The sequence below is a fragment of the Penicillium concentricum genome (genome assembly GCF_028827145.1).
Source record: "Penicillium concentricum strain IBT 3081 chromosome Unknown utg000002l_segment0_segment0, whole genome shotgun sequence".
NCBI classification, from domain to species: Eukaryota; Fungi; Ascomycota; class Eurotiomycetes; order Eurotiales; family Aspergillaceae; genus Penicillium; species Penicillium concentricum.
In genome coordinates, this window is record NW_026622755.1 from 2,288,122 (window position 1) to 2,312,169 (window position 24,048).

At 48.5% G+C, this 24,048-nt stretch overlaps 11 protein-coding genes across 11 annotated transcripts; 6 read left to right on the top strand and 5 right to left on the bottom strand.

Moving 5' to 3' along the window:
- Window positions 1–134: 134 nt before the first annotated feature.
- Window positions 135–1,639, top strand: usgS (transmembrane protein UsgS; the record flags this gene model as incomplete). The annotated part of the gene is made up of 5 exons (XM_056722171.1): window positions 135–192; window positions 451–557; window positions 614–786; window positions 839–1,232; window positions 1,283–1,639. 5 exons carry the CDS (start codon window positions 135–137, stop codon window positions 1,637–1,639), a joined length of 1,089 nt encoding a protein of 362 aa, XP_056578421.1.
- A 409-nt stretch (window positions 1,640–2,048) lies between these two features.
- Window positions 2,049–3,504, top strand: N7517_004442 (acetamidase/formamidase family protein; the record flags this gene model as incomplete). The annotated part of the gene is made up of 5 exons (XM_056722172.1): window positions 2,049–2,123; window positions 2,174–2,192; window positions 2,257–2,545; window positions 2,597–2,873; window positions 2,926–3,504. The coding sequence occupies 5 exons, from the start codon at window positions 2,049–2,051 to the stop codon at window positions 3,502–3,504; spliced, it is 1,239 nt and encodes a 412-aa protein (XP_056578422.1).
- Window positions 3,505–3,997: 493 nt separating this feature from the next.
- Window positions 3,998–5,368, bottom strand: N7517_004443 (peptidylprolyl isomerase; the record flags this gene model as incomplete). The annotated part of the gene is made up of 5 exons (XM_056722173.1): window positions 3,998–4,938; window positions 5,002–5,088; window positions 5,144–5,153; window positions 5,218–5,282; window positions 5,353–5,368. The coding sequence occupies 5 exons, from the start codon at window positions 5,366–5,368 to the stop codon at window positions 3,998–4,000; spliced, it is 1,119 nt and encodes a 372-aa protein (XP_056578423.1).
- A 246-nt stretch (window positions 5,369–5,614) lies between these two features.
- Window positions 5,615–6,433, bottom strand: N7517_004444 (D-aminoacyl-tRNA deacylase; the record flags this gene model as incomplete). Its single annotated transcript, XM_056722174.1, has 5 exons — window positions 5,615–5,743; window positions 5,812–6,038; window positions 6,102–6,144; window positions 6,197–6,375; window positions 6,427–6,433. The coding sequence occupies 5 exons, from the start codon at window positions 6,431–6,433 to the stop codon at window positions 5,615–5,617; spliced, it is 585 nt and encodes a 194-aa protein (XP_056578424.1).
- Window positions 6,434–6,946: 513 nt separating this feature from the next.
- On the top strand, window positions 6,947–8,894 carry N7517_004445 (CNOT2/3/5 family protein; the record flags this gene model as incomplete). Its single annotated transcript, XM_056722175.1, has 3 exons — window positions 6,947–7,201; window positions 7,278–8,755; window positions 8,834–8,894. 3 exons carry the CDS (start codon window positions 6,947–6,949, stop codon window positions 8,892–8,894), a joined length of 1,794 nt encoding a protein of 597 aa, XP_056578425.1.
- A 1,730-nt stretch (window positions 8,895–10,624) lies between these two features.
- On the top strand, window positions 10,625–11,407 carry N7517_004446 (C2H2-type zinc finger protein; the record flags this gene model as incomplete). Its single annotated transcript, XM_056722176.1, has 3 exons — window positions 10,625–10,627; window positions 10,689–11,113; window positions 11,164–11,407. The coding sequence occupies 3 exons, from the start codon at window positions 10,625–10,627 to the stop codon at window positions 11,405–11,407; spliced, it is 672 nt and encodes a 223-aa protein (XP_056578426.1).
- Window positions 11,408–12,429: 1,022 nt separating this feature from the next.
- On the bottom strand, window positions 12,430–13,959 carry N7517_004447 (MGMT family protein; the record flags this gene model as incomplete). The annotated part of the gene is made up of 2 exons (XM_056722177.1): window positions 12,430–12,501; window positions 13,465–13,959. The coding sequence occupies 2 exons, from the start codon at window positions 13,957–13,959 to the stop codon at window positions 12,430–12,432; spliced, it is 567 nt and encodes a 188-aa protein (XP_056578427.1).
- Window positions 13,960–14,554: 595 nt separating this feature from the next.
- On the bottom strand, window positions 14,555–16,523 carry N7517_004448 (uncharacterized protein; the record flags this gene model as incomplete). The annotated part of the gene is made up of 6 exons (XM_056722178.1): window positions 14,555–14,911; window positions 14,966–15,056; window positions 15,111–15,346; window positions 15,399–15,873; window positions 15,924–16,077; window positions 16,127–16,523. The coding sequence occupies 6 exons, from the start codon at window positions 16,521–16,523 to the stop codon at window positions 14,555–14,557; spliced, it is 1,710 nt and encodes a 569-aa protein (XP_056578428.1).
- Window positions 16,524–16,778: 255 nt separating this feature from the next.
- Window positions 16,779–16,982, top strand: N7517_004449 (uncharacterized protein; the record flags this gene model as incomplete). Its single annotated transcript, XM_056722179.1, has 1 exon — window positions 16,779–16,982. The coding sequence occupies one exon, from the start codon at window positions 16,779–16,781 to the stop codon at window positions 16,980–16,982; it is 204 nt and encodes a 67-aa protein (XP_056578429.1).
- Window positions 16,983–19,189: 2,207 nt separating this feature from the next.
- Window positions 19,190–20,213, bottom strand: N7517_004450 (glycoside hydrolase family 16 protein; the record flags this gene model as incomplete). The annotated part of the gene is made up of 2 exons (XM_056722180.1): window positions 19,190–19,332; window positions 19,382–20,213. 2 exons carry the CDS (start codon window positions 20,211–20,213, stop codon window positions 19,190–19,192), a joined length of 975 nt encoding a protein of 324 aa, XP_056578430.1.
- A 1,871-nt stretch (window positions 20,214–22,084) lies between these two features.
- Window positions 22,085–23,694, top strand: N7517_004451 (MFS transporter; the record flags this gene model as incomplete). Its single annotated transcript, XM_056722181.1, has 2 exons — window positions 22,085–22,348; window positions 22,414–23,694. 2 exons carry the CDS (start codon window positions 22,085–22,087, stop codon window positions 23,692–23,694), a joined length of 1,545 nt encoding a protein of 514 aa, XP_056578431.1.
- Between the last annotated feature and the right edge of the window lie 354 nt (window positions 23,695–24,048).

A 24,048-nucleotide genomic window follows, 5' to 3' on the forward strand; every position in this document is an offset into this window, starting at 1 on the left:
AATGGAGGCCAGGCATCCACAGTTATTTCACTTTCACTTTCAAGAATGCATTGCTAGCTCCTTAGCTATTTTGACACCTTTGACGTTCTTCGCAGTGGTATTTATTTGGATCTTTTACAGCCGTAAAAGCCACGATGTCGAACTTCGAGCCAAATGCGGTGATCCGCGGCTTCCAGCTCACAGTGGTAGGAAGTATGTCACCCTATGTGTTTTTTTTTTGCTATTTTCCGACCATTCAGAAGGACTGGTTTGAAATACCTAGGTGGATTCCTGGCTACACAAGAAATTCTATCAATGTCTTGAGCTGTATAACGTCGGAGTCGGCTTTTGCCAAGACTTTGATCAAGGAGCTCCTTGCACAGAATTTGGCCAGCCAACTATTCTCATTTGCCTTGGAATGATCCCCTGGATGGGAGTGTATTAGGAGTACTTGCTAACCGAGGATTGCAGCTGTTCGTGCATTATCGAACCCTGAACTATTCAAGTACGACCATTTCCGCCAAGCAGCTCTCGCGGTAGGCATCGGCATCGTGATCCAATTGATCATTCAAATTCCAGTATGTTTGCAAACTGTCCTATGCTCGTTGGCATTTTTTTTCTGACTTGATTCAAGATCCTTAGCGTAAAATTCTCCATCTACGTCTTATCATGGGTGATCAACCTGGAGCAGGCTGTCTGGGACGACAAGCTTCTCAATGGATTGGAATTCATGTCCAAGTCCGTTCTTCAGGTGCCATTCTTGCTCATGACCCTGATGCGATATGTGACGCCCACGCTGGATGAAATGTAAGCTCTCGTGGTAATGAACTCCTTGACAATTTCCGCTGACCATCTCTAGCTTCATGCAGTCCATCCAATGGGTAGACATGACATACATCCAGAAACATAAATCAGAAGATCCTCGTCACCTGCGCTCCCTATACTACCCCAACCTTGTCCAGTACTCCGCCAAAGGCGGCTCCAGCGTTTCTCGGCCAATTCCCGAAGCACTCAAGTCATTCTTCAATCGCTATGCAAAGAAGATTGGCATGATGCTTGGCATCTACCTTCTATCAATGGTTGTAGTCATTGGTCGGTTCGTTATGCCCGCAGTGAGTTTTTACACATTCCGAAACCATGTCGGGTCTACCCCCGCGGCTGCCATTTTTGGCGTAGGCTTGATTCTGCCGAAGCATTACATTGTCACATTTCTCCACACCTACTTTGCTTCGCGCAGTCTCATGCGTGAACTTGTAAGTCCAGTCATCCTCCCGCACTTGGGAATTATATTAACCTCTTCTAGCTCGAGCCCTACTTTTGGCGCATTAAGTTCACTCCCGAGCAAAAGCGTCGGTGGTTCCGTGACCGTGAAGGTGTGCTCTTTGGTTTTGCCTTCGCTTTCACGGTTCTTCTGCGCATTCCATACATTGGTGTGCTGATGTATGGCATTGCTGAGGCATCTACGGCGTATCTTGTCACCAAGATCACCGACCCGCCTCCACCTCCTGCTGAAAGTGCGAACTTTGCGGAAAGCCAGGTTACCTGGAAGAACAAACACGACTTCTTGCGTTTGTCTCTCGATAACCTTGACAAGCTCAATGTCGATACGGATGACCACGAGGACAAGGACGCTGGCTCCCCCGGAAAGAAGTTTACCTGAGAGCCATTGGCATTTAGACTTCCACCGCAAGGATTTCATTCGAGAATTAGATATGACCTTGGAGATTGCACATATAGCATGCACATCAAGGCATTATTAACATACAAGACTACCATTCCATGTCTTTATTGACTTTGGAAGCAGCCTTATTTACAAAATACATTTCACAATTCATTACAAGGCTTAGTATAAGGATATATGGAGCTTATCAAACCGACAATATGCGAGATAAAGCGATGATAAGCTCGATCTCCAACGCTTCACGTAATTCTTCATTGCCTACCGTCTGCGGGGTAAGCCGTTATCATGAGGGGGGCCATGTATATATGGGGGTTTCCCCCCCGAGATTTGTACTCTCGGCATATAGCTACTACCACAACATTAAACAAAGCCTGAAATCACTGCAAATATGGGTATCAAGGGAATTCGTACTGCTCTAAAGGTCGACCTTGACAAGCCTGCGCGTGAACAGTCCGGCTTACATGTATGTTATTACATTCTTCAAGTCGTGAAACATTGCTAAGTCCCCAATAGAACAGATGGCATCCAGATGGTATGTCAAGCCTTGATCATGGCCGACGGCATAATATGCTAATTGCACCTCTCGCAATCTCCAGTTCCGGCCTATGGAAAAATCGCCAACAATGAAGTTGTCAAGATCGAATGTCTCGATTGGACCGGAGGCCAAATCGGAAACAACGACTCAGCCGACGACATCAAGAATGTAGACCTAACCCAGATCCATTACCTATCTGGTCCATTCGAGATCGAAACCGCGGAGCCCGGGGATGTCTTGGTCGTCGAGATTCAGGACGTGCAGCCATTCGAAGAGCAACCATGGGGATTCACCGGAATTTTCCACAAAGAGAATGGAGGGGGTTTTCTAGACCAGCTGTATCCTGAGGCGTATGTTAATAGTCATATCCTGACATATATCGGTACTAACGGGTCTCATAGAGCCAAGGCAATTTGGGACTTCGAAGGCATCTTCTGCTCATCTCGACATATCCCGCATGTTCGGTTTGCGGGACTAATCCACCCTGGAATCATGGGATGTGCTCCATCAGCTGAAGTTCTGGCTGAATGGAATCGCCGAGAGGGAGAGCTTATTGCAGCGAATACTGTTGCTGATCGAATTGTCGCTCAGCCACCGAATCCCCAGAATGCCCATTCTGGCACTGCTACCGATGAAGTAAAGAGCAAGATCGCCAATGAGGGTGCTCGAACTATCCCAGTGAGATACTATCATACAACGAAAGTGTACCATAAACTCATATGTCTACTAGGGCCGCCCCGAGCACGGAGGTAATTGCGATATCAAGAATCTCTCCCGCGGATCGAAAGTATACCTCCCCGTCCACGTACCCGGCGCCAAGTATTCTGTCGGAGATCTGCACTTCTCCCAAGGCGATGGCGAGATCTCATTCTGCGGAGCCATTGAGATGGCCGGTGTCATCACTCTGAAGTTCTCAGTCATCAAGAACGGCATGGCGAAACTAGATATGAAGTCACCAATCTTCCATGCAGGACCCGTAGAGCCGCAATTTGGCCCTGGGCGGTACCTAACGTTCGAGGGATTCTCGGTCGATGAAAATGGCAAGCAACATTTCCTGGATGCAACTGTCGCTTATAGACAGACCTGTCTCCGCGTTATTGAGTATCTCCGACGCTATGGCTATAGTGATTACCAGATATATTTATTGCTCAGCTGTGCGCCGGTGCAGGGGCATATTGCCGGCATTGTGGATATTCCAAATGCGTGTACCACGCTTTCGGTGCCGATGGATATCTTTGATTTCGATATTCGACCTGAGGCGGATGTGGTCAAAAAGGAGATGGCGGCTTGTGCTTTCGTCACAAAGTAGGGCGCTTGGGACTGGAAGGGGCAAGCTGAATATTTCGATGTTCACTCTATTTGGATGTTTTGGTTGATCTCTTGATATGTAATCCAAAATATATGATCAACGAGGCTGAGGCATTATCCAATATATTCTGACAATGGCCAATGTTTATCAGCATAAATTATCACCTACAGCTACCTAGGTAGTCGTAATACTTCGATTTTCCAGAACAGATGGGTCCTTTGACAGGTTATACTTAAAATATATAATTTGTACTTTTTAGGCAATGCTCTCCCTTATGATTTGGGTAAATACACTTTAAGCCTGACATGCTGTACCACAGGAGTTTACCATGCAGAGGAGATTACAGTATGGACTTCGCACAAAGAACAAGGCAAATTGCCTGAATCCTGAATGATGTGATATCATACATCATGGGTCATTGGTGAACGAGAAGACCACGTCGTGAATCGTGATGGAACAAAAGAAATATGAAAATGAATCAATTTCAGACCGTTCAAGAGAAGAACTTCTTGGCAGCGGCCTTGTCCTTAGCTTCTCGGTTCTTGACGGTCTGCTTGACCTTGGCGATCTCGTTGATGATACCAGCATCGCCAGGAGCCAACTTCTCCGCCTCCTGCAGATCCTTCAGCGCGGAATCCTCCTCCTTCAACCCCTCGTGAGCAACAGCACGGCGGTAGTAGGCCTTGGCCCTATCGGCATCCTTAGCCTTGGCAGCATCAGCGACTTGGAGCGCATACGTGGCCCAGTTCTGGGCCTGGCGGAACTTCTCGAGCTTGTTGCCGAGCAGAGAAGAGTTGGAGTGCAGGGTGAATCGGAGTGCCTTCATCTGTTCGCCGAGCTCCTTGGGATCATTCTCTTCGGGCTCGGGGAACTCGTTCAAATAGCGCAGACCCTTCTGGTACTTGTCGAGGCCCAGGTTGAGATCACCACTCTTGAAAGCAGTGTTGCCGAAACCCTTGAGGTCGGAAGCGATCTTGAAGCAGAGAGGCGCAGTAAGCTGCTCGCCCTGGTGGTCCTCAGTGAAGTCCTCGTATGGGTCGCCTGTCGCATCCTGTTGGCGCTTGGTCGCGTTCTCGTAATCCTCGCCGGAAAGCTCGCCGCAGTCCACCACAGTGACGTTCTGGAAGGGCTTGTCGGACTGAGTCTTCATGTTCTCGATCTTGCGAATCACACTCTTGCCGTTGATGACCTCACCGAACACGACGTGCTTGCCATCGAGGTGGGGAGTAGGGACGGTGGTAACGAAGAATTGACTGCCGTTGGTTCCGGGGCCGGAGTTGGCCATGGAGAGCAGGAAGGGACGGTCATGCTTGAGGTCGAAGTTCTCATCGGGGAACTTTTCGCCGTAAATCGACTCGCCGCCAGTGCCGTTGAATGCAGTGAAGTCACCGCCCTGAATCATGAACTGCTTGATCACACGGTGGAAGATTGAGCCTAAATCGGAATACCGCGGTTAGTAGGCGTCAACGCTATGAGAGCGGGGTATTGGAGACGTGCCTTTGTAGGTCAATTCCTTGCCCTGGGTGCCAATGCCCTTCTCGCCGGTACACAAAGCTCGGAAGTTGTCTGCAGTCTTGGGGACAACTGTTGCTGTTGTCAGTCATGTTCAAATTTGTCAAGGGAGAAAATCATGTCGTACCATCGTTGAACTGTGTGACACCCAGATGTTAGATCCAATCCACACTCGGCATATAGAGAGCGCGGGTAACTTACCAGCTCAAATATAACCCGGTTAGGCTTGCTATCGCCGATTTGAATGTCAAAGAAGACACGGGAGCCTACAAGCTTGTCAGCAATTCGAATCAATTCTTGCATTCCGCGGGCAGCTGGACCCCGCACTGAACGTACGCTGAGCTGTCGCCATGACTGTGCAATTTAGGGATAGAAATCTCAAAAGTGGAGAAGAATAAGAGAGAGAAATGAAGTTGCTATGGCAGAGAAGTGGAGGAGAAAGAAGTCGTTGGTGTGGGGAGTGCGGCGCTTGTGGTTCAGGAAGCTTCCATTGCGGGCACCCCAACTATGTGACGGAATTGTATAGTTGTATTGGGGGTATCTGCTAACGTCTATGTAGGTACAAAGCATTACTCTAATATTTATTTCTCTTTTTTCCTCACTGCAGCAGTTCAGGAGGAATTTGGAATTCAAAAGATCCCTTAATGTCCTGTTCATCGTTTTTATCTCCATTTTTCTCCTTCGTGGGTTCCTTTTTGGGGGGATTGGTATTGATTTCGATCGTGACCTGGAAATGAGACCTGTCAGTATAGAATCAAGAGTGGCGAGGAAAGGAGCCAGGAAGTCAAAATGTACCGCCGCGTCCTCGCTGCAGTAGTCCACACCCACCGGCCCGTCGTTCTTCAGTTCGACATCCATCATGGCCTGGAAGACACCATTCTTGACCCGGTCTGGGGCATAGCCTTCCCCCATCTTGTCATAGAAATAGTCATAGATTTTGCGTGCAGTATCAGGACTAGCTGCATCATGGAAGTCGGGTTTGTTGCCTTTCTTCATTTTCGCATAGAGGGTGAATTGGGAGACTAGATCGGACAACTATCAGTATTGCCCAGGGAAGTTCCAGGTAGCAAGATGGAGAATCATACCGCATAGTACTTCTCCCTCAATTTCCTTGACGTTCTTTTTCCACTGTGATGGTGTCAATTGCCGGTATCACACATAGGTGCCGTTTGCCTCTTACTTGTGTCCCATTCTCATCGGGCCAGAACTTCGCCTTCAACACCTTATTCACGAGGTTCTCGGCATCCTTCTCGGTATCTTCTTTGCCAATACCAGCAAATACAAGAAGGCCCTTGCCAATAGAGGAAACCAACTCGGAATCGACTGTCACGGATGCCGACTTCACTCTTTGGATAACAACTAAACTATATTAGTTGATTTTGGCATACAATGTAAATTGGTAGTCCTAACGTTTCATTTTTGTGGTCTGTAGATCATTAGTATCTCGTCAAAATAAGAAACAGCTGAGTGAAGCCAGGGTACGCACTTGTGGTGAGAAAAGATAAGGCCGGTGATAGCGCTGGCTCCAAGCGTTGCTTGGTATTGCCCAAATAAGCTCGTTTAACTTGTTTTGTCGGTGCGACTTGATTCCTCGCAAATAGTGAACTTTTCAACTAAGAAATCAAATGACATGTGTGACTTGTGTGTTTGTAAAGCCACCCCCCTTCACGCCCTCACGTTCGCCTCCGCCCGTGACCGCCTACCTATTAGAGCATCCACGAAGCTTTCCACTCAAACGCGGAGAGGCATTCCATGGACTTCCGACTTTCCGCCCTTCTTGCTGTCAAAAAAGCACTTTTAACAATTTCTCCTCCATTAATTCCCTCCATTGTGCTCTTGTGACCATTTCGGTCGAAAGCGCATCGCCACACCCTTCCGACCGCATTAATCCCGACGCCAGTGGACGGCACGGTCCACCAACGAGTTCACAATGGCAGCCCGAAAAACGCAACAGGAAATTGAGAAAACCTTTAAGAAGGTCTCTGAAGGGATACAAACGTTCGAAGGCATTTACGAGAAGATCCGCCAGGCTACAAATCCTACGCAACGGGACAAGCTTGAAGACCACCTTAAGCGCGAGATCAAGAAGCTCCAAAGGTTCCGTGATCAGATCAAATCATGGGCCGCCGGAAATGAGGTCAAGGATAAAGCTCCTCTCATGGAGCAGCGGAAGGCCATTGAAGTGGTGCGTTCGGGTTTCCTAACTTGGTCCCCAGGGTTGATGGTTCATTCAAGGGACGGCAAGCTAACACCGTCGGTAGTGCATGGAACAATTCAAAGCCGTCGAAAAAGAGATGAAGACGAAAGCATATTCTAAGGAAGGTCTATCGGCAGCTTCGCGACTTGATCCAAAGGAGAAGGAAAGAGTCGAGTGTTGCGAGTTCCTCTCTACTATGGTGGACGAGCTTCAGCTGAAGATCGAGGCTTTGGAGGCAGAGGAGGAAACACTTCATGCACAGATGAAAAAAGGCAAGAAGGATACGAAGAAGGCGGATCGAATGGCCGACATCTCCCACGTTACGGAACGACATAAATGGCACGTAAACAAGTTGGAGTTCCTCAATCGTTCGTTACAGAACGGCAACTTGGACGTGGGTGCGGTACAAGATCTCAAGGAAAGTATCAAATATTACGTCGAGGAAGGAGGTAGTCTGGATTACTCCGGTGAGGATGAAACACTCTACGATGATCTGAACATTGGCGATGAGGTCGAGGCACAATTCGGCATGGGCGGCGAAGGTGATCGTGTATCATCACAAGACGCTCAATCAGTCCAAGATGAAGAGCCAGAACCGAAGCCAAAGGCCAAGCAAGAAGTGCCAGCAGCCCGAAGACCATCCACACAGATGAAATCGCCTCTACCTGTTCTTGCTACCCTCCACCCTTCTGCTTCATCGAGTGCCACTCCAGGCATGAAGCCCGCTCCCCTCCCGACCCGTCCCCCTGGTGAAACTCTCAAGTATGCGTCCGCCGCTGCCGCTGCAGCTGCAAGTGACAAAAGTGGCGTTGGCATTCTTCCTCTTCCCCCTCCACCAGGGTTCAGCCCGGCTCTGTCCGTGGCATTGCCCATCTCCAAGTCCTCTACTGCTTCGCCCAGTGTGGCGTCAGCACTGCCTGTCACCAAGTCAATAATTCCACCCACTGTAGCAGCCGTTACAGAAGAGCTTGCTGGGCCTGTGCGACCGAAGATCCCCGTGACTGCAACTGTCTCATCACCGGCACCTGCCAAGGTGGAGGCATCGACGAATGGGAAACCAGAAGCAGAAGGAACCGAGAGTGATGAATCGGTATATCACCTACCTCCGGGTCTCCAAGACCTGGTCCAATCATTTGAGGTGACGAAGTCGCGTGCATCGGCCAATCCATCGCCGTCTGTTCAGCGCCTTCTCGCTACCTCATTGACGACATGTCCGGAGGCTGGCGATGCTGAAAAACCGCGTCACTACAAGCCGCAGAACCCCTATAGCACGGCGCTCTACTATCCGCAGGAACCTCTCTCTATATTCGATGACCCCCGGTTGTACGATACCGGGAGAATCGACACAGATACTCTCTTCTACCTTTTCTACTACCGCCAAGGGACGTACCAGCAATATCTCGCAGCCAAGGCACTCCGAAACCAGAGTTGGCGCTTCCACAAGCAGTATCAAACGTGGTTCCAGCGTCACGAGGAGCCGAAGAACATCACTGAGGAGTTTGAGCAAGGCACCTATCGCTTCTTCGACTACGAGAGCACATGGTCAGTTTAAAGATTCCGACTGTTTGCGTTTTTCCGCCCCAACTTTACGAGCTCACCACTTACGAATATTATCAACAGGATGAATCGGCGCAAGGCTGACTTCAAGTTTGTGTACAAATACCTCGAGGATGAGTTATGAGGCGTTTCTTTTTTTCTTTTTTACCCATGAGCAACCCACCTGGGTCTCCCAGTGCAGATAAATTTTTCACCCTGGATTTGTTCGCAATATCTGGTTGACTCGACGCTATGATTCAATAGAGATGTTTTGAGGCTATGGCGGGAACTCTGAAATCTGTCTCGGTGGGCTGTTTTACTTTCGCAGGACTGGCATGAGTGCAATGAATGGGCCTCGGTGATACGGGAGTTTCGTGTTATTTGCAAGGTTATCAATTGTTCGAACAATACAATGAATCCTTAAGTCAAGCAAATTGACATAGAAAATAGCTAAGCCTGGCTAAGCAGCCTAAAGTTGATATGCTTAGTCTGCCTTGCCGGTACCTGGGCTAGGCCGTGGAAAGTACGAATCCGGGGTTGTACTCCGTACTTGACGTACACGTAGCTCTGCAGGTCTTAAGGGTTCCTCTATTGGGAAAGAATCAAGAAAAAGAAACTGAAAAAAAAAAGAAACCTGGAAACTGGGAAACTGGGGCTGCCATTCAGGTTCAACTCTTCAAGTCCTAAAGTTGCCCGGAACAGATCCCAAATATCCCCGAATTAATAAAAAGAGAAAAAAGAGAAAAAAGAGACAAAGCACCGACATGTGACGAATCGCATCAGGTTCTGTGCACGGCGACGTGCAACGTCAGAGAACGCTAACTCGCCAGAGAGAGCATTACGGGTTACACCTGCATCCCAATCACTCTTTCAGCCGCTTGGCAGACGCTAGCATGGAATGCACTTTAAAATTGCGGGATTTTTTTCTAGAAGGGACATTAGCGAACACTAATGTCGTCAGGGGCTGTGCGCGACATCGGTCGATCTGTGACCCCGGATTGGAGGGGTTTGGGAATTGTGGGAATATCCTGGAGGAGATATTCGGGTTCGCAAGGCTGGATCGTGCGGATCATTTGAGATAATATACAATCGGCAAGATTGTGCCGTGAGATACGTCAATGGGGGGGGAAAAGGGAACGCCCGGAATGATGTGCCCGCCCTTGAACACTCGACCTTGGACCTTAATCTTTTCCCTTTGACCTTGAACTTCAACCTCAAACCCCCCTATCTGAAAGCCTCGAGGTCCCTAATTCAGGAAATTCCCCATCTCCCTCATGAAACAGCATGCAACTGCATATGACGAACACAAAAAGAAAACGGGGGCCGTCAGACACGAGCTCTTGGCACGCTAGAATGACACTAGAAGCCACACAGAACTGTCAACATCCAATCATAGAAGGATCATCGTGAGGGGGGGAAACACACTGGGCACCGAATGTCTGACCGCTGCTTATCGGAACTGGCCTCACCTTGACCACACCTGATCAACATCCAATCATCATCGTTGAAACTATCCAGGATGTGGAGGGCAATGAGGGGTGGGCACGCTAGAAGGGCCGTGGAATATTCGCCGTCAGCAATCCGCGAATTGCATAACAAATTCCCGCAAGGGGAGGCTGAGTGGTAACTTCCAAGTAGTTTTCTAGTGGTTTTCTAGAATTGTTTAGTGTCCTTTAGCCACTCATAGTCTAGCCCGTGCTGTCCCGTGTTGACCAATACCTTACTCGGGGCGGTCATGGTCTATGATCCTCGAGTTTCACGTTGGGCACATAAAAGGGCCGCATGCCTCGATTGTTTGGGGAAATTATTTTGCATTTTACCTCTTAAGTACCTGGCCAAATCAATTTGAATACTTCAATAGACCTCTCTCACACAATGGTAAGTGACTTTTTTTAGCTTGCATGGCCGTATTCTAGGCTAACACTCTCCTTCTCATAAGACCGCCATTCCAATTCCCCTACCAAACCAACGCTTCTCAGCGCCAATCGACATGCAGTCCCAATTCAACTACCCAGAATCTTACTCTTCCTACTCCTCTTCACCAGGAAGCATGGACTTCTTCTTCTACGGCCAACCCGTCTACGATTCCCTCTGCGACGTCGATGCAACCAGTCCCTTTCCCATGCAAGAGGTCACCCCAGAGCTCTACAACATTACCAGCTCGCCCTACACCTACCAGGTACCGCACGACTACCCAGTCTTTGACCGCCCCGTCATGCCACAAAGGGCACCTAGCAGCTGTGGTAGCAGCTACAGCAGTAGCTATAGCAGCAGCTTCAACTTCCCTTCCGAAGACATCAACCTACCATCTTACCCCATTGGCGAATACGAGTCCGGTACCGAGTCGCCAGCGCCTGCATCCAAGTAAGCTAGCTGCCTCCGGTGTCGCAATTGAATCAACTAACATCTCTCAGGCCTTCTAAGCCCTTCGGTTGCGACCACTGCGGCAAGTCCTTCACCCGCTTCGCAGACCTAAAGCGCCACCAATCCAGCGTCCACTACCCCGTGTTCCGCAACTGCCCCGTCGAGCACTGCTCGCGAAAGGGTAGCAATGGCTTCCCGCGTCAGGACCACCTCGTTGAGCACCTGCGCTCGTATCACCACATGGACTTGCCCAAGCGCGGTTCCTGCAAGCGCACCGCGAAGCAGATCTCATGATTGTAATGGTCCTTTTCGCCTTCCGCCGGTGTTCCTAGTATTCTCCTCGGCAACTTTTACGATATTACGACTGTGTTTCCATTTCTGATATGCTGTTTCCTATTTCTATTTTTACATTTGTTTCATCTAGATCGCAGCCCGGTTACGGACCGGTCATGTATAGAAGACGCGCATCGCCTCTTCGCTTTATTCTGTTTCAGGTTTTGAGCTGATCGCTCATTACTTTTATGTGTTCTAGATTCTAGATCTTAGATGGGTTATTGGTGGAATGTTTCAATGACAACGGATTACGATATACCACTTTCCTCAATTAGCTTAGACGGCTTTTTTCCTATCTCATTCCCCCTTTCTCCAAATAGATTTGCAAGATGTTGCAGTAGTCATACAAGCTAACCAGACTAAGTAGGTCCTGTATCACATATCACAATTGCTGTTGATTCATTCCGTATGCAGGTAGCTGCAGCATTTAGGCGTAACTCATCCCTACCAAATATCCCTCATAGAACACAAAGAAAAGAATATCAAAAGCAAAGAAAAACTCTAAGCGTGAAAACTCTGACCTCTCAAGCCTTTCCTTCGTTCCTTTGTACAACGCCTGCCGCAAAAAGAGTCCCAAAAAGGCTGGCCCTCCCTTTGGCCCCCAACCTCTTTGACATCCAAGTCTAGTAAGAGTCCACTTACGGAGTAACTACTTTCTGTCCAAAATAATCCCTACATGCAGGTACCAGGGGTTTGTTCATGCGTAAAATCTGAAACTTATCTAAATCCCAGCCCCCTCCCAAACCCCAGCCTTTCATCCTCAACCCCCGTTTAACTGCAAGGCAAACCCCTCATCAAAATACCACCCAATAGGACAATGCATCAGCCACCGGCATTATCAGAGCGGGATGCAAGACCTAGATACACTGGCCTGGGCAGCAGCACCGTATCTCGTTTTGGGAGTGTACCGGCTGCAAATCCGAGATTTAACCCGGCATCTTAGTCCCGGGATGTAGAGTAGACGTAGATCCGTTCTAGGATTCTTATCTCCACGGGATGGTGCGGAAGTTGTGTCCGCGAGGTGCATCTGTATACACCCTCTCAGGTTTGGAAGCCTATATGGGAGTGGTAACATGTTGTCCCGTGTTGTATTTCTCTTCCTCTCCATCGATGGGTCATGTTTGTTCCGGTGGGATGGGGCACTGGGTAACAGGTACTATTCCGTCGATGGGGTCTGTATAGTGTTGGTGGAAGCCACGGGTGTGTAGACTTGCCCCATTGCCGATAGTATCACGGAGGTTGCCCTAGTTGGGTTCAAGGGCTTGTCTTGGTAAGGAGCCGTTGATGGTTAGACCCCATCTTGGTCGGCTATTTGGTCCTAGAGTTGCTCGATCTATTTTGAGCCAGACCTCCCGGCTGAATTGGGTATCTGGGGTTAGTGTAGAGATTGTGTTTACACCATTGACGTTTCATTGTGGGTGTATTCCTTTTTCATACTTGGGTGTGTTTATGTAGAAGCAAGAGGGACTGGAGGTTTCAGGAAAGATTCAAATCATTTCGCGTGCTCTGTATTGCATATTCGGTTGAAACTTTAGCACCCGCAAGCCGGCGTAGCCTAGTCCTTCTAGCTTAGGTCCACGGTGAATAAAAGTAGGCACTAGACACTGTAAAGGACACAGAGGAAGGCTACATATATACAAGCCAAAATCATGTTGCAAGGCGCATGGTTTACCCAAACTATGCACGCCGTTATAACCACCCACATTCTTCGAGGCCAACCGGAGACTAGCTAGTGGTTCTAAGCATTTAGAATGGACCTAGCTTGGCCCCCATCACAATTATCTGACAACGAGCTGTCAGCGATGCACGCCATTGGAGCTAGGCACAGCATTCAAGAAGCATCTATAACCGGGGCTACTTAGATAGGAAATTGAGACCGATAACTCCATAAATCAATTTTCCGGATATAAATACAGTAATCTCAGATATTAACCTCAATTTAAGAACACAAGCCTCCTCCCGATCTCCAGGACGCCCTCTACTCCACAAAAGAAAACTCCATAATCAAGTAAACCAACCTCACTTAGCCCCCAAATCCACAAACTCCTTGAAACAAACCCCCTAACCTTCCCATCCAAAAAAACAACCCCCTCCTCCTCAAGCCTCAGCCTCTTCTCCTCACAAAACCCACCACCAGCCTTATGCCCATCAACCTTCCACTCCCCCTTATACCCACCCAACGACCCATCCGCTGCCAGGACCCGATGGCACGGCACCTCCGGCGCAAACGGGTTACTGCGCATCGCATTCCCAACCGCTCGCGCACTAGAGCCCAGGTACGTTGCCATGGCCGAGTAGGTGGTCCACCGACCTGGCGGGACGGAGAGGAGCGTGCGATACACGCGCCGGCGGTAGGGGGTTAGCGTTGGGTGCAGGGATATACGGTGGAGATATTTTTTGGTTTGTGCTGTGGGTAGTGCGGGTTGTTGGGCTTTCTGGGGTTTAGGGTCTTGAGCCTCTGGGGTTGGTGTTGGGATCTGCGGATCTGCGGGCAGTGCAGTCGAGAGGGACATGACTTATGTACCGTACCCGTACCCTCTTGTGTAGGGTTTTTGGTAGATATTTTTATGTGATTTATTCCCTTCGATTTTTGATTTCGATGACCTTTTTGGGATCCCGGAAACGCTTGGGTTCTTGGAGAGGATGATGTTGGCTCCATTTGGATTTCTAATTAGCCGGGAACGATGCGACGCGAGACGCGTCCGTCGGGATTGGGGTACTTACCACGTGAGTAGCTGTTGATTTTAAGAGATGTAATACAAGGTTTTGTTTGAACGTGAATATTTGGAGAAGGAGAAATAGTGAGGGAAAACAAATGGTTATGAAGCTCGAGTTGCAGGTTGATGGACGTTGCTCATAAAGTGGCCAATCAGAGCGCCGGCTTCTGTCGACAATGTCTTTTTTCGATAGTTTAGGTCATTCTTTTGCGTATTTGTACGATTGGCTTGATATATATGCTTTTTTTCTTTCTCGGGATATTTATGTAATTGCATAACGTGATACTGATTTTTGAATTATATATCCAATTATTAGTTGCTCTTCATCAAAACATCACTGGGCACAAGAAGCCCAAACATTACACATCATCAACTCCTCCCAACTCCCAATCTAAGCGTGATCTACATGCTCCGTTCCTACAGCATTGTCACCAGCCTTCGACGCCGCAATGACCGCAGCGGCGCTAACAGAAATAGGCTTTCCAGTCTCCGGATCCACCGCACTACCCTTGCGACCAAGAGTGTGAACCATGCCTGGGTTCTCCTCCTTGAGACGCGCAAAAGTCTTCTCTGCATCCCAGGTCCATGGTGTCTTAGCTGCGAACAGGAGATCCATATCCTCTAGTGTGCGCTGGTTGCTTTCTGGGTACAGAGCCCACACCATGGGGATGGCGATGACATTACTGGCGGCGAAGACGTAGAGTGTCTTTTCACCAATGGCATTGAACATGACGGGGCACAGTAGAGTCTTTCGATGTTTTGTCAGTATATGGGTCTTGTATTCATAAAAGGGTTCACTCACCAGCCATCCATTTCCAATACTCCATCCGACGACACCAAAGGCATTTCCACGTGCACGAACAGCCAGGGGGAAGATTTCAGCCGGGTACACCCTAAGAAATCAGAATTAGCATTGAATGAAAGAATATCAGGCGCGATTCCCGTACCAAGGGACTGTGAGCCAGGAAGCTCCGAACGCAGAGGTAAAGATGAAAATCATCGAAGCTGCGGCCGCACCATACGAGGATGCCTTGCCCATATCACCGGCTGCCTTGTTGTCAATGGCAAGACGGGAAAATCCACCCGCAAGGAACATGGCAATACCCTGGACAACCGCACCCCAATACAAAGTCCACCGGCGACCGATGCGGTCGAGAGTAAAGACACAGACTAGTGTAGCAAACTAGACAAGCACATTAGCGCAACTCGATCTTTACTTCAAAGCCAAAACATACCATGTAGAAGATATTGTTCAGTCCACTAATCCACTGGCTCTTCATCGAATCAAATCCAGCAATGCCAAAGATGGTCGGTGCATAAACAGTAACTCCCGCGATACCAACCCATTCCTGCATAATCTGTAGCCAAATAACCAACTGTACGCGACGGCCGATATGAAGGTCACCGGATTTATAGCCAACCAGCATAGACAGATATGAGTCACCGTGGTTCACTGTTCGCTCCAGCTCAGCGATGCTCATAATATCCTGGAATTCGGCTTCCGCTCGGATGAGATCTTCTCCGCTAGATCCGCGTAGACGCTGGAGAACATAGCGAGCCTCGTCCTCCCGGCCAACCTTGACAAGCCATCGAGGTGATTCTGGGAAGAACCATACAACCGCGAAGAGGACTATGAGGAAGATGATCTGGAATGCGATGGGAAATCTCCAGCGGAAGGCTGACTCTCCGTTGTCGATGAAAGACAGGCCACTGCCAAAGATTAGAAAGGATATCGCAAAAATGAGAGACATTTAACGTACAACTCCAACCAGTAAGCTAACACAACACCAAAAATGTTCAGCGTGAATTCAATAGCAATGAATTGTCCGCGCGAAGTATGTTCAGCCGTCTCGGTGGCCCAGACAGGAACGATAGCGTTCAAAATTCCGGTTCCGATACCATTAACGAAACGCGCTGCGAAAGTTAGTCTAAGTCTCCGTGTATTGAACTCTATGCCCCTTACCGCAAATCATCCAGTTGGAGTTTTGTGCCGAGCACTGCAGAGCTGCGCCCAGAATAGCCCATAAAGAACCCGCTGCAATTGTTTTGATTCTTCCCGTCCGGTCTCCGAGCCAGCCACCGAGTAATGCGCCGAAAAGCGTTCCCAGGTAGTAGACGGACACAATCCCACCTTGCAGCAAGGAATTTGTAACCACTGGTGTCACCTCTCCGTCCACTACCTTAGTATAACCGAAACCCATGAGATCGATATAATCCTTTGCGTTGTTGACACCGGCCATCATTCCTTGGTCGTATCCGAAGAATAAAATAGATAGACCAGCCACACAGTTGATTCCGATGAGAAGTTGACGCTTCTCCAGCTTGTGGACGACATTCCACGAGGGGATTTTGTCACTCATTTTGAACACGATCGAGAGGGAGGGGTCGAGTATTGGAGGCTTGTCGCATTAATGATTTGGTTCTATAGAAAGAAATAGTGATGAAAGAGCAGGAAAGAGAGCTAGACCCAAATCCGCGGATACAATCAGATCAAAGCTGCACAGCGAAACAGACTGAAGATCTAAAATTGCGCCTACATGACGGCAGCCGAGGCTTTTAAAGCTTTTACATGCATGCCTGGACCCTCTGGCACAACTCCAAGTCACCAATAGACAATGATGCACAGCAACTTCCTCCCGGAGATCGACCGAGCGGTACCTGTGAACGGCAAGGAGCGAAAGGTCAGATGCAGTTATATCCCGGCGGGATATGCCCGCCCAGGTGGGAGATATGGGCTAACAAACCAGTCACCAGCGTCGAGACAACATGACTACCCCATTACCCCCACCAAAATGACAAAACCCGGGGATGAGGGATAGAATCGGAGCTCGGCGAGTACTTACCATGTGTGGTAGGGATGTCATGGCGGGGCGAGGTCTGGGGCTCTGGGGGCTTTTACCCGGTTCACTGAGGTCGGCAATCCGAAGGGAACCCCTTTTTGTTCTGTATATCCCGGGAAGTTTGCATTGAATTCGGCTTGGGATCGGTCCGGAAATCCAACTGCGAACCGATGAGCTCTATAAAGTATACACGCTCCTTACGGCGTGGTGAAATAACCGATGGCTTTCTTTGACCTCCGCATTTTCCCTTGAGTGGGGGGGTTGGGGTATCTTGGCATGCCGCTTTTATGCGCTCCGAGTATTTCTCAGTCCGGGCTTGGTATTAAGGTTGGTCGCGTGACAGACTCTCATGTGATTGGCTACCACATATGGGAGATCCCGTCCCCCAGACTTGAGGCGCTCATGTCGCTTTCCTTTGTTCTCTTGATCATGTTGGCTTTTGAGTTCTACATTTTGATAGTATTTAACCCACCTGAGGATGAAATAAGTCAGATAATTAACAGTCAACTTCATCTGGAGAGCCGCCAAGACAGTATCGTCTATAACATTAGTCTCGCTCCCACCCGTCGCTTACGGGCTAGTTCCACCGTACGCTCAAGAAGATCGACTCGGTACCCAACCAGGTCTTGTTCCTTGATTTTCCCGCAACGCTGCCAAGCCTATCCATGCACATATTCAGCCTTTTCTCCGAAGTGGCGCCAATGATGCATAGTTCATTTCCCTCTTAGACTAAGAGACCTATGTTGTAACTTTGTACGGTGACCCCTGCAGAACGCGGGCATATCCTTGTCGGTCAAATGGCATCTGGCTGCGGCTTTTTCTGGGGTACGTTGAGATGCTTCCGATCGGCTGTAACGTTATCGTATACATTGAATTTCTTCTAAATTGTCGATATATATAGTTCGATCTCAGTGTGGAGCATTGCAGTCCATATATATATTGTATATTTTTACAGCTGAAGATAGCTTGATTGTGTTTATTGCTGGGATAAAACTGTGTACAATCCCAGGAGAGCATGAAGGATCTACGTACAACATAGATATCGTGATCTCGGCTCGGGAGAGTCAGATATTGTCCTTGGTTGCATCGTTCATGCATGAAGGGACTTGGCAAATTAATTTGAGTCCAAGTCCCTGCTACAGGGAAATGGTACTCCCTTATCGCAACCAAGCCTATCACCAAGCCTATCAAGGTTGAATTACTCCGTAAGCACAATGCTATTTATCAAGAAATGGCGTCAGCTCGTACCAAGCTATAGGAACCCTCCCGGCGATCGTAATAAGTATACTACATGATATATGGCTAGTCTTTATACCCCTTGTGATGGATTTAGATACTAATAGTTAGATAAGCATCTTTGCTTTTTTGGCTAGGTCATTCTGGCAATGTGGCTTTCCATGTTTTGATAGCTGTGATACATACACATAGTACAATATATGTAAATGAATGAGCCATCGCGTAGAAGACATATCTTGAAGAAGGGATTCTCGCGTTTGATCGAAGTTTCTTGTATGAAGTAAATTTACAGAGAATGTCAGAATCCATACGGGGTAGACCACTTTCACTAAGGCACGAGGATATCACATTTAATCTATATTGTAGATTATGCCGTACCGTTGGCCAATAGCACCCTGCCATATGCTCCGTAGGGAGGGGAGGGGTAGGCTGGTGTTGTGGGAACGCAGTAATTAGCGGCAAGGCAAGAATCGCGTGCCTGAGATGTATGTTTCTGACGCTGAGTCTTCCTTGTACTCTGACTGGACTTTGTAGACGATAGGAACAGCGGGATGATTCTTCAGACTGTTCCCATGAGACAAAAGGGGCCTAAAGGATAGACATACAATTGGTTTAATAGACGATAGTGAGGCCAACAAATCGGAGAGCGTGATCTATATTAATCGGGATTAGCGTGTTTTTGTGCTCAGGGCAGGGTCCACTTATATAGATTGCTCTACGTAACTACGATATATGTATGTAGGTCTTTACGAGGATTACAGCGAAAATGCAGAGAAATGTATCGGAAACTCCCATATTTAATTCTGCCTAGGTACTATATGTTCAAAGTAGATCCCTAAGCATCCTGTAGGTACATACAACTCTCGCCATTGACATGAGAAAGTGGTGCGCGTTCAGCCCGGTATTCATATCTAGTATTCATATCCACTTCCAGCCTTAGATACCAATGTTTAGTTGTTTCGGGTATAGACCTTGACCGAGTTCACCAGCCAGTAAGCCTCATTGAAGGCAGTTGGGTTGTTTCCAACCCAATCGTTGCAGGTATCGGCCAGGCTAGCGCAGCTCTCATCCTTCAAGAACTCTCTAGAAGCCCCTGTTAAAGTTAGTAAATGCGTTCTCACTGCAATTTTGAGGGTACTTACAGCCTCCACAGAAGTTGGTGTTGAAGATAATGTTGTTGCTCTTGAATCTCTCGGCAATGTCGCAGGTATTGCCTGAGAAGCTAGCCAAGGGGGCGCCGAACTTCGCCACATCCAGGTCCGCAGTGCCGGCATCGATCACCGCGTTAGCTCCAGCACTACCGCGAGGGAAGAACCAAACATTGATAGAAAGGCTTGCCCATTCGGTGACATAGACACCACCTCCGTTGGCGTTGAAGGCAGCGCCATAGTTGTTTGCCGATGTGGTGTCCTGAGAACAACCCGAGGTGGAGTCCTCACAGTCAGCAGAAGTCTGGTCTGATGTCGACTCAGACCCGGTGACATCCATGTTGCACCCCTTTGCTGAGTGCAGGGTAATAGCGTTGGATTTCTGGTTGTTGACGCCCTCGATGATATCGATCTCGCCAGAGTTGGGCCAGTCAGGGCCAGAGGTCCAGTAGGCAGGCCAGATACCACATGAGCCACCCTTTCCAGTGCCAGCTGGCATGTGAGCAATGTCGGCAACGAAAAGGCCGTTGGTGAACGCGTCATTCGACTTGACCCGGGTCGAAGGGCGGCCACTGGTACTCTTATCCGCAAAATTGGCACCAAGGTAGACTGCGCCGTTGCTAATCTTGGCCATGCCAGAACTTTTGGCAGTTGCGGCGTCCACATACTTCACAAAGCCACCAGATGGGTCCGGATCGCTGGTGAAACTGAACTCATCGAAGAAGTTGGTGCTATCGTATACTTTGCTCTGGGAGTATGAGGCAGCACAGACTGGGACCGCCGAGATAAGGGCTCCAATGCCGATAGCTTTTGTTGAGAAGATCATGTCTGCTGTGATAAGGGAGAATTGTAGAAGGAGAGGACTGGTTGTTTTCGACGATTTTAGTCGTGCAGCATGGTGGAATATATAAGGCCCTGTTGATATGCTTTGGAGGACGATCAACATATCCAAGACATAATGTTACAGCCGATCGGGAGGACTCCAACTGTAACTTCATAAGGAGTTGCATCTCAAAGTTGTTTAGCCGACAACGAGTCCGCGGCAGTGTATACTCCTGCGTCCTACCAAGAACCTCTAGTGGAAAGAATAGATTAATAGATGGGTACCTTTTCGGAGAAAAGGGTCGGATTGAAATGGCATTGCGTAAGCATGGAGCAGGTAGCTGCAGATTGAATCACGAACTGCAGATCCATAGCGGCATTGAGATATCTGACCGGAGCTGACGAAGGAAAAGAGAAGCTCTATTCCAAAATATTCAACTAGGGACAGGATTAAGAGCCTAAGCTAGTGACTAGTGCTGTGACATTCCACGTACCGACACATTGCTGACACGAAGTATCCTTCAAGGTTATTCCTATTTTCGTCACATCATAACCTACGCCCCTGTCAGATCCGGGTTAATTGAAACGATGATAATCTAAGTAAATTTCACTAGCGCTCTGTGATGCAGTTAATTTATATTATCTACTCCGTCCATATCTTTACAGAATACTCCGTATAAGACCCTATGAAATTCTATGTAATTCAAGACCAAACGTTGCTTGGAATAGGTATGGAGTATCAATTAAGAATCATTAAGGATTTTATTTTATAGTCTACGGGTGGTTCCAAGATTCCAATTTTGCTACACTGGTATTATGACTGTTATTTTCGGCTGCTACTATCTGTAATCTATTGAATATAGTGTATGCGATTGGTAAAATACAGGTAAATTACTAGTGTGGAGATCGGCATGGCACAGATCTGATCTGAGTGGATCAGGGACTTGGATAACCACATGGCAACTCTCAGGGGCATGCTCAGTTGTACTCGATCAAAAAGCGGCAAGAAGTGAGCACCGAAATGGAAAAGGAAAGCGAACAAGAAAATACTCTAGGGTAATAAGACAGATGAGGTTTGTCCTTGAAGGGATCGGCAGTGTGGGAACAACGGGAAGAACGGGGAGAATACGGAAAAGCTGAAATCCCCAGGCTTCAGCTGTTCCTGTATCCTTATAACCGAACATGTTTTCATTGCTTCCGATTCGTTTGCTTTCTTACATATGTCTTTTCTTTACCCATTTCTTCTCTAGAAAATGGAAAGTTTGCAGATTGAGGGTAAACCGACTACGCGGGGAATCACTTCTTCTCCACAAATCTAGTTTACCAAGGTATCATATTGTTTCGCCACAAATCTTCAAGGTCTTGGTCATGAGAAATGAAAAATTTACTTCTAATGCTCCGGGGGTGAGTCTATTCCAAGCTGATGACGCATATGTGTGACCATGAGCACAATCATGGGCCATGTTGTTTTCGAGATAGTATCTGCGATTGATAGTATGTAGGTACTTTCCAAGGACACTCCAGTCTTCAGTCTACATGAGAATGTATGTTATAATCTATGGAACCGTGTGTATATGACATCCAAGGCTACAAGAAAGCAGAAAAGAGGACTTGATCACAAGCAAAAGCTGACTAGCATCTACGAGCACATGGCTCATGGGTCATACATTCCGGTTGCATGAACTGAAGATTGGCAAGAGCGAATAACCTTATAAGGCTGAGTTCACGTCGATGCCGGTCTCGGGATTGAGAACCCGTTGATGAACTCTAATTGGTTGACTTCCCCTGAACCGGGCAAGTAGTTATGACCGGGAATATTTCATAAAACGCATCTTCCATTATACCACATGGTAATTCCCCGACCTTGAGAATCCAATGGAGAAAGGCAACATGGCGCAAGAGCGCGGCAGCGAGGTTGATACCAAAACACCGGACCCGCCAAGCCAGCATGGAGACACGCGCCTGGAAGGGTATTCCCAGTTCACAGTAGCCCAGAAGCGGGCTATTGTTGCCATGGGATCCCTGGCTAGTTTCTTCTCACCCTTGTCTTCGAGCATCTATCTGCCCGCCTTGGCCACTATCGCGGATTCCCTGCATATCTCCGTCTCCCAGGTGAACTTGACAGTCACTACATACCTGGTAAGTCAATGAAAACAGCAATCTTGTCAAAGACATGCACGTCTGACCAAGTTTCTTATCTTTAGATTATGCAGGGGGTGGCACCCATGCTAATCGCAGGCTTCTCAGACACCGCAGGCCGCCGTCCCGCTTACATCATTTGCTTCACAATTTACCTTGCAGCAAACCTGGGACTAGGTCTCCAGAACAGCTATGCTGCCCTCCTGGTTCTCAGGTGTCTCCAGAGCGCAGGTAGTAGCGGGACTGTGGCCCTGGCAAACGGTTTGGTCGGCGACATGATCACGTCCGCGGAACGAGGCTCATACATCGCCTTCGCTTCAATCGGGAGCATGTTAGGTCCCTCTATGTCACCAATTATTGGCGGTCTTCTCAGTCAGTACACTAACTGGCACTGGATCTTTTGGTTTCTGCTCATCTTCGGTGGCGTGTTCTTCCTCGTCCTCGGTCTATTTCTGCCGGAGACTTGTCGCAAAGTCGTCGGAGACGGTTCCATCCCACCACCTTCTTTGAATAACTCACTGGCGGATATTATTCGGCATCGCACGCGCAAACGGAAGGGCCTCGTGACTGACCCGGACAAGGAAGCTGAGGTGCGGAAGAACTACTCTCTCCGATTCCCATCGCCGGTCCCGACTATGAAGGTCGTCCTCGATATCGAGACGTCGATCATCCTACTCACCACAGGACTCCTGTTTGCTGGTTTCTATGCTGTCATGACTGGTGCGTCGACTTCCTTCCACAAACTCTATCACTTCGACGACATCCATGCTGCGTTGATGTACCTCCCTATCGGCGGAGGAGGGGTACTGTCAGCCTTCACAACTGGACGACTGGTTGACTGGAACTACCGCCGCCATGCAAAGCGTGCCGGTCTGACTGTCGTCAAGAATGCGCGTTCGGACATCCGCAATTTCAACATTGAGCGTGCAAGGCTGGAAGTCGCACTCCCACTTTACTATATTAGTAACCTGTCGATGCTGACCTACGGCTGGGTCTTGGGTCACAAGGTCAACCTTGCTGCTCCTATCATCCTTTTGTTTATTACCGGATGGTCTATCATTGGTACATCGCAGGTATTGAATGCTCTGATGGTTGATCTCTGGCCGGGGAAGTCGGCGACTGCGACTGCAGCAAACAATCTCTTCAGGTGTGAGCTCGGTGCTGCGGCGTCGGCGGCGATCAGCCCTATGCGCTCCGCTATGGGCGAGGGCTGGGCGTACACCACGCTTGCTTTGATCTCCATTGGTGTATCTCCTTGCTTGTGGATAGTCGCGTCTAATGGGATCAAGTGGCGACAGAGGAGAAATCGAAAGGAGGAAGAGAAATCGCCCGGTGGACAGGACTAAATCTACCTTGATATGTATTGCACGAGCTCATTAACTCACGGACTCAGTCTAGAGAATAAACCTGGGATATGGCTTTGAACTTCTGTTCTGAATCCCTCGCTTACCTACTTACAAATGAATATTGCCTAGCCTTCGCTTGAGTGAGAAGTTTTCTTCGTTCATGCCATCTAGCTTTGTGTATCAGTCCAAATACCTGCTCCCATGGCTTCTCGATTCCCATGCAAGAACATATTTTAGTCAAGACTTCACTCATGGTTAGGGGAATTATCCTTGAGGATGGGTCGTTTCTTTCCTGGTATATTTCCATGTTGTAGGAATGGGTGGGTGAAAGGTATCAATATTGAAGGAAGGATA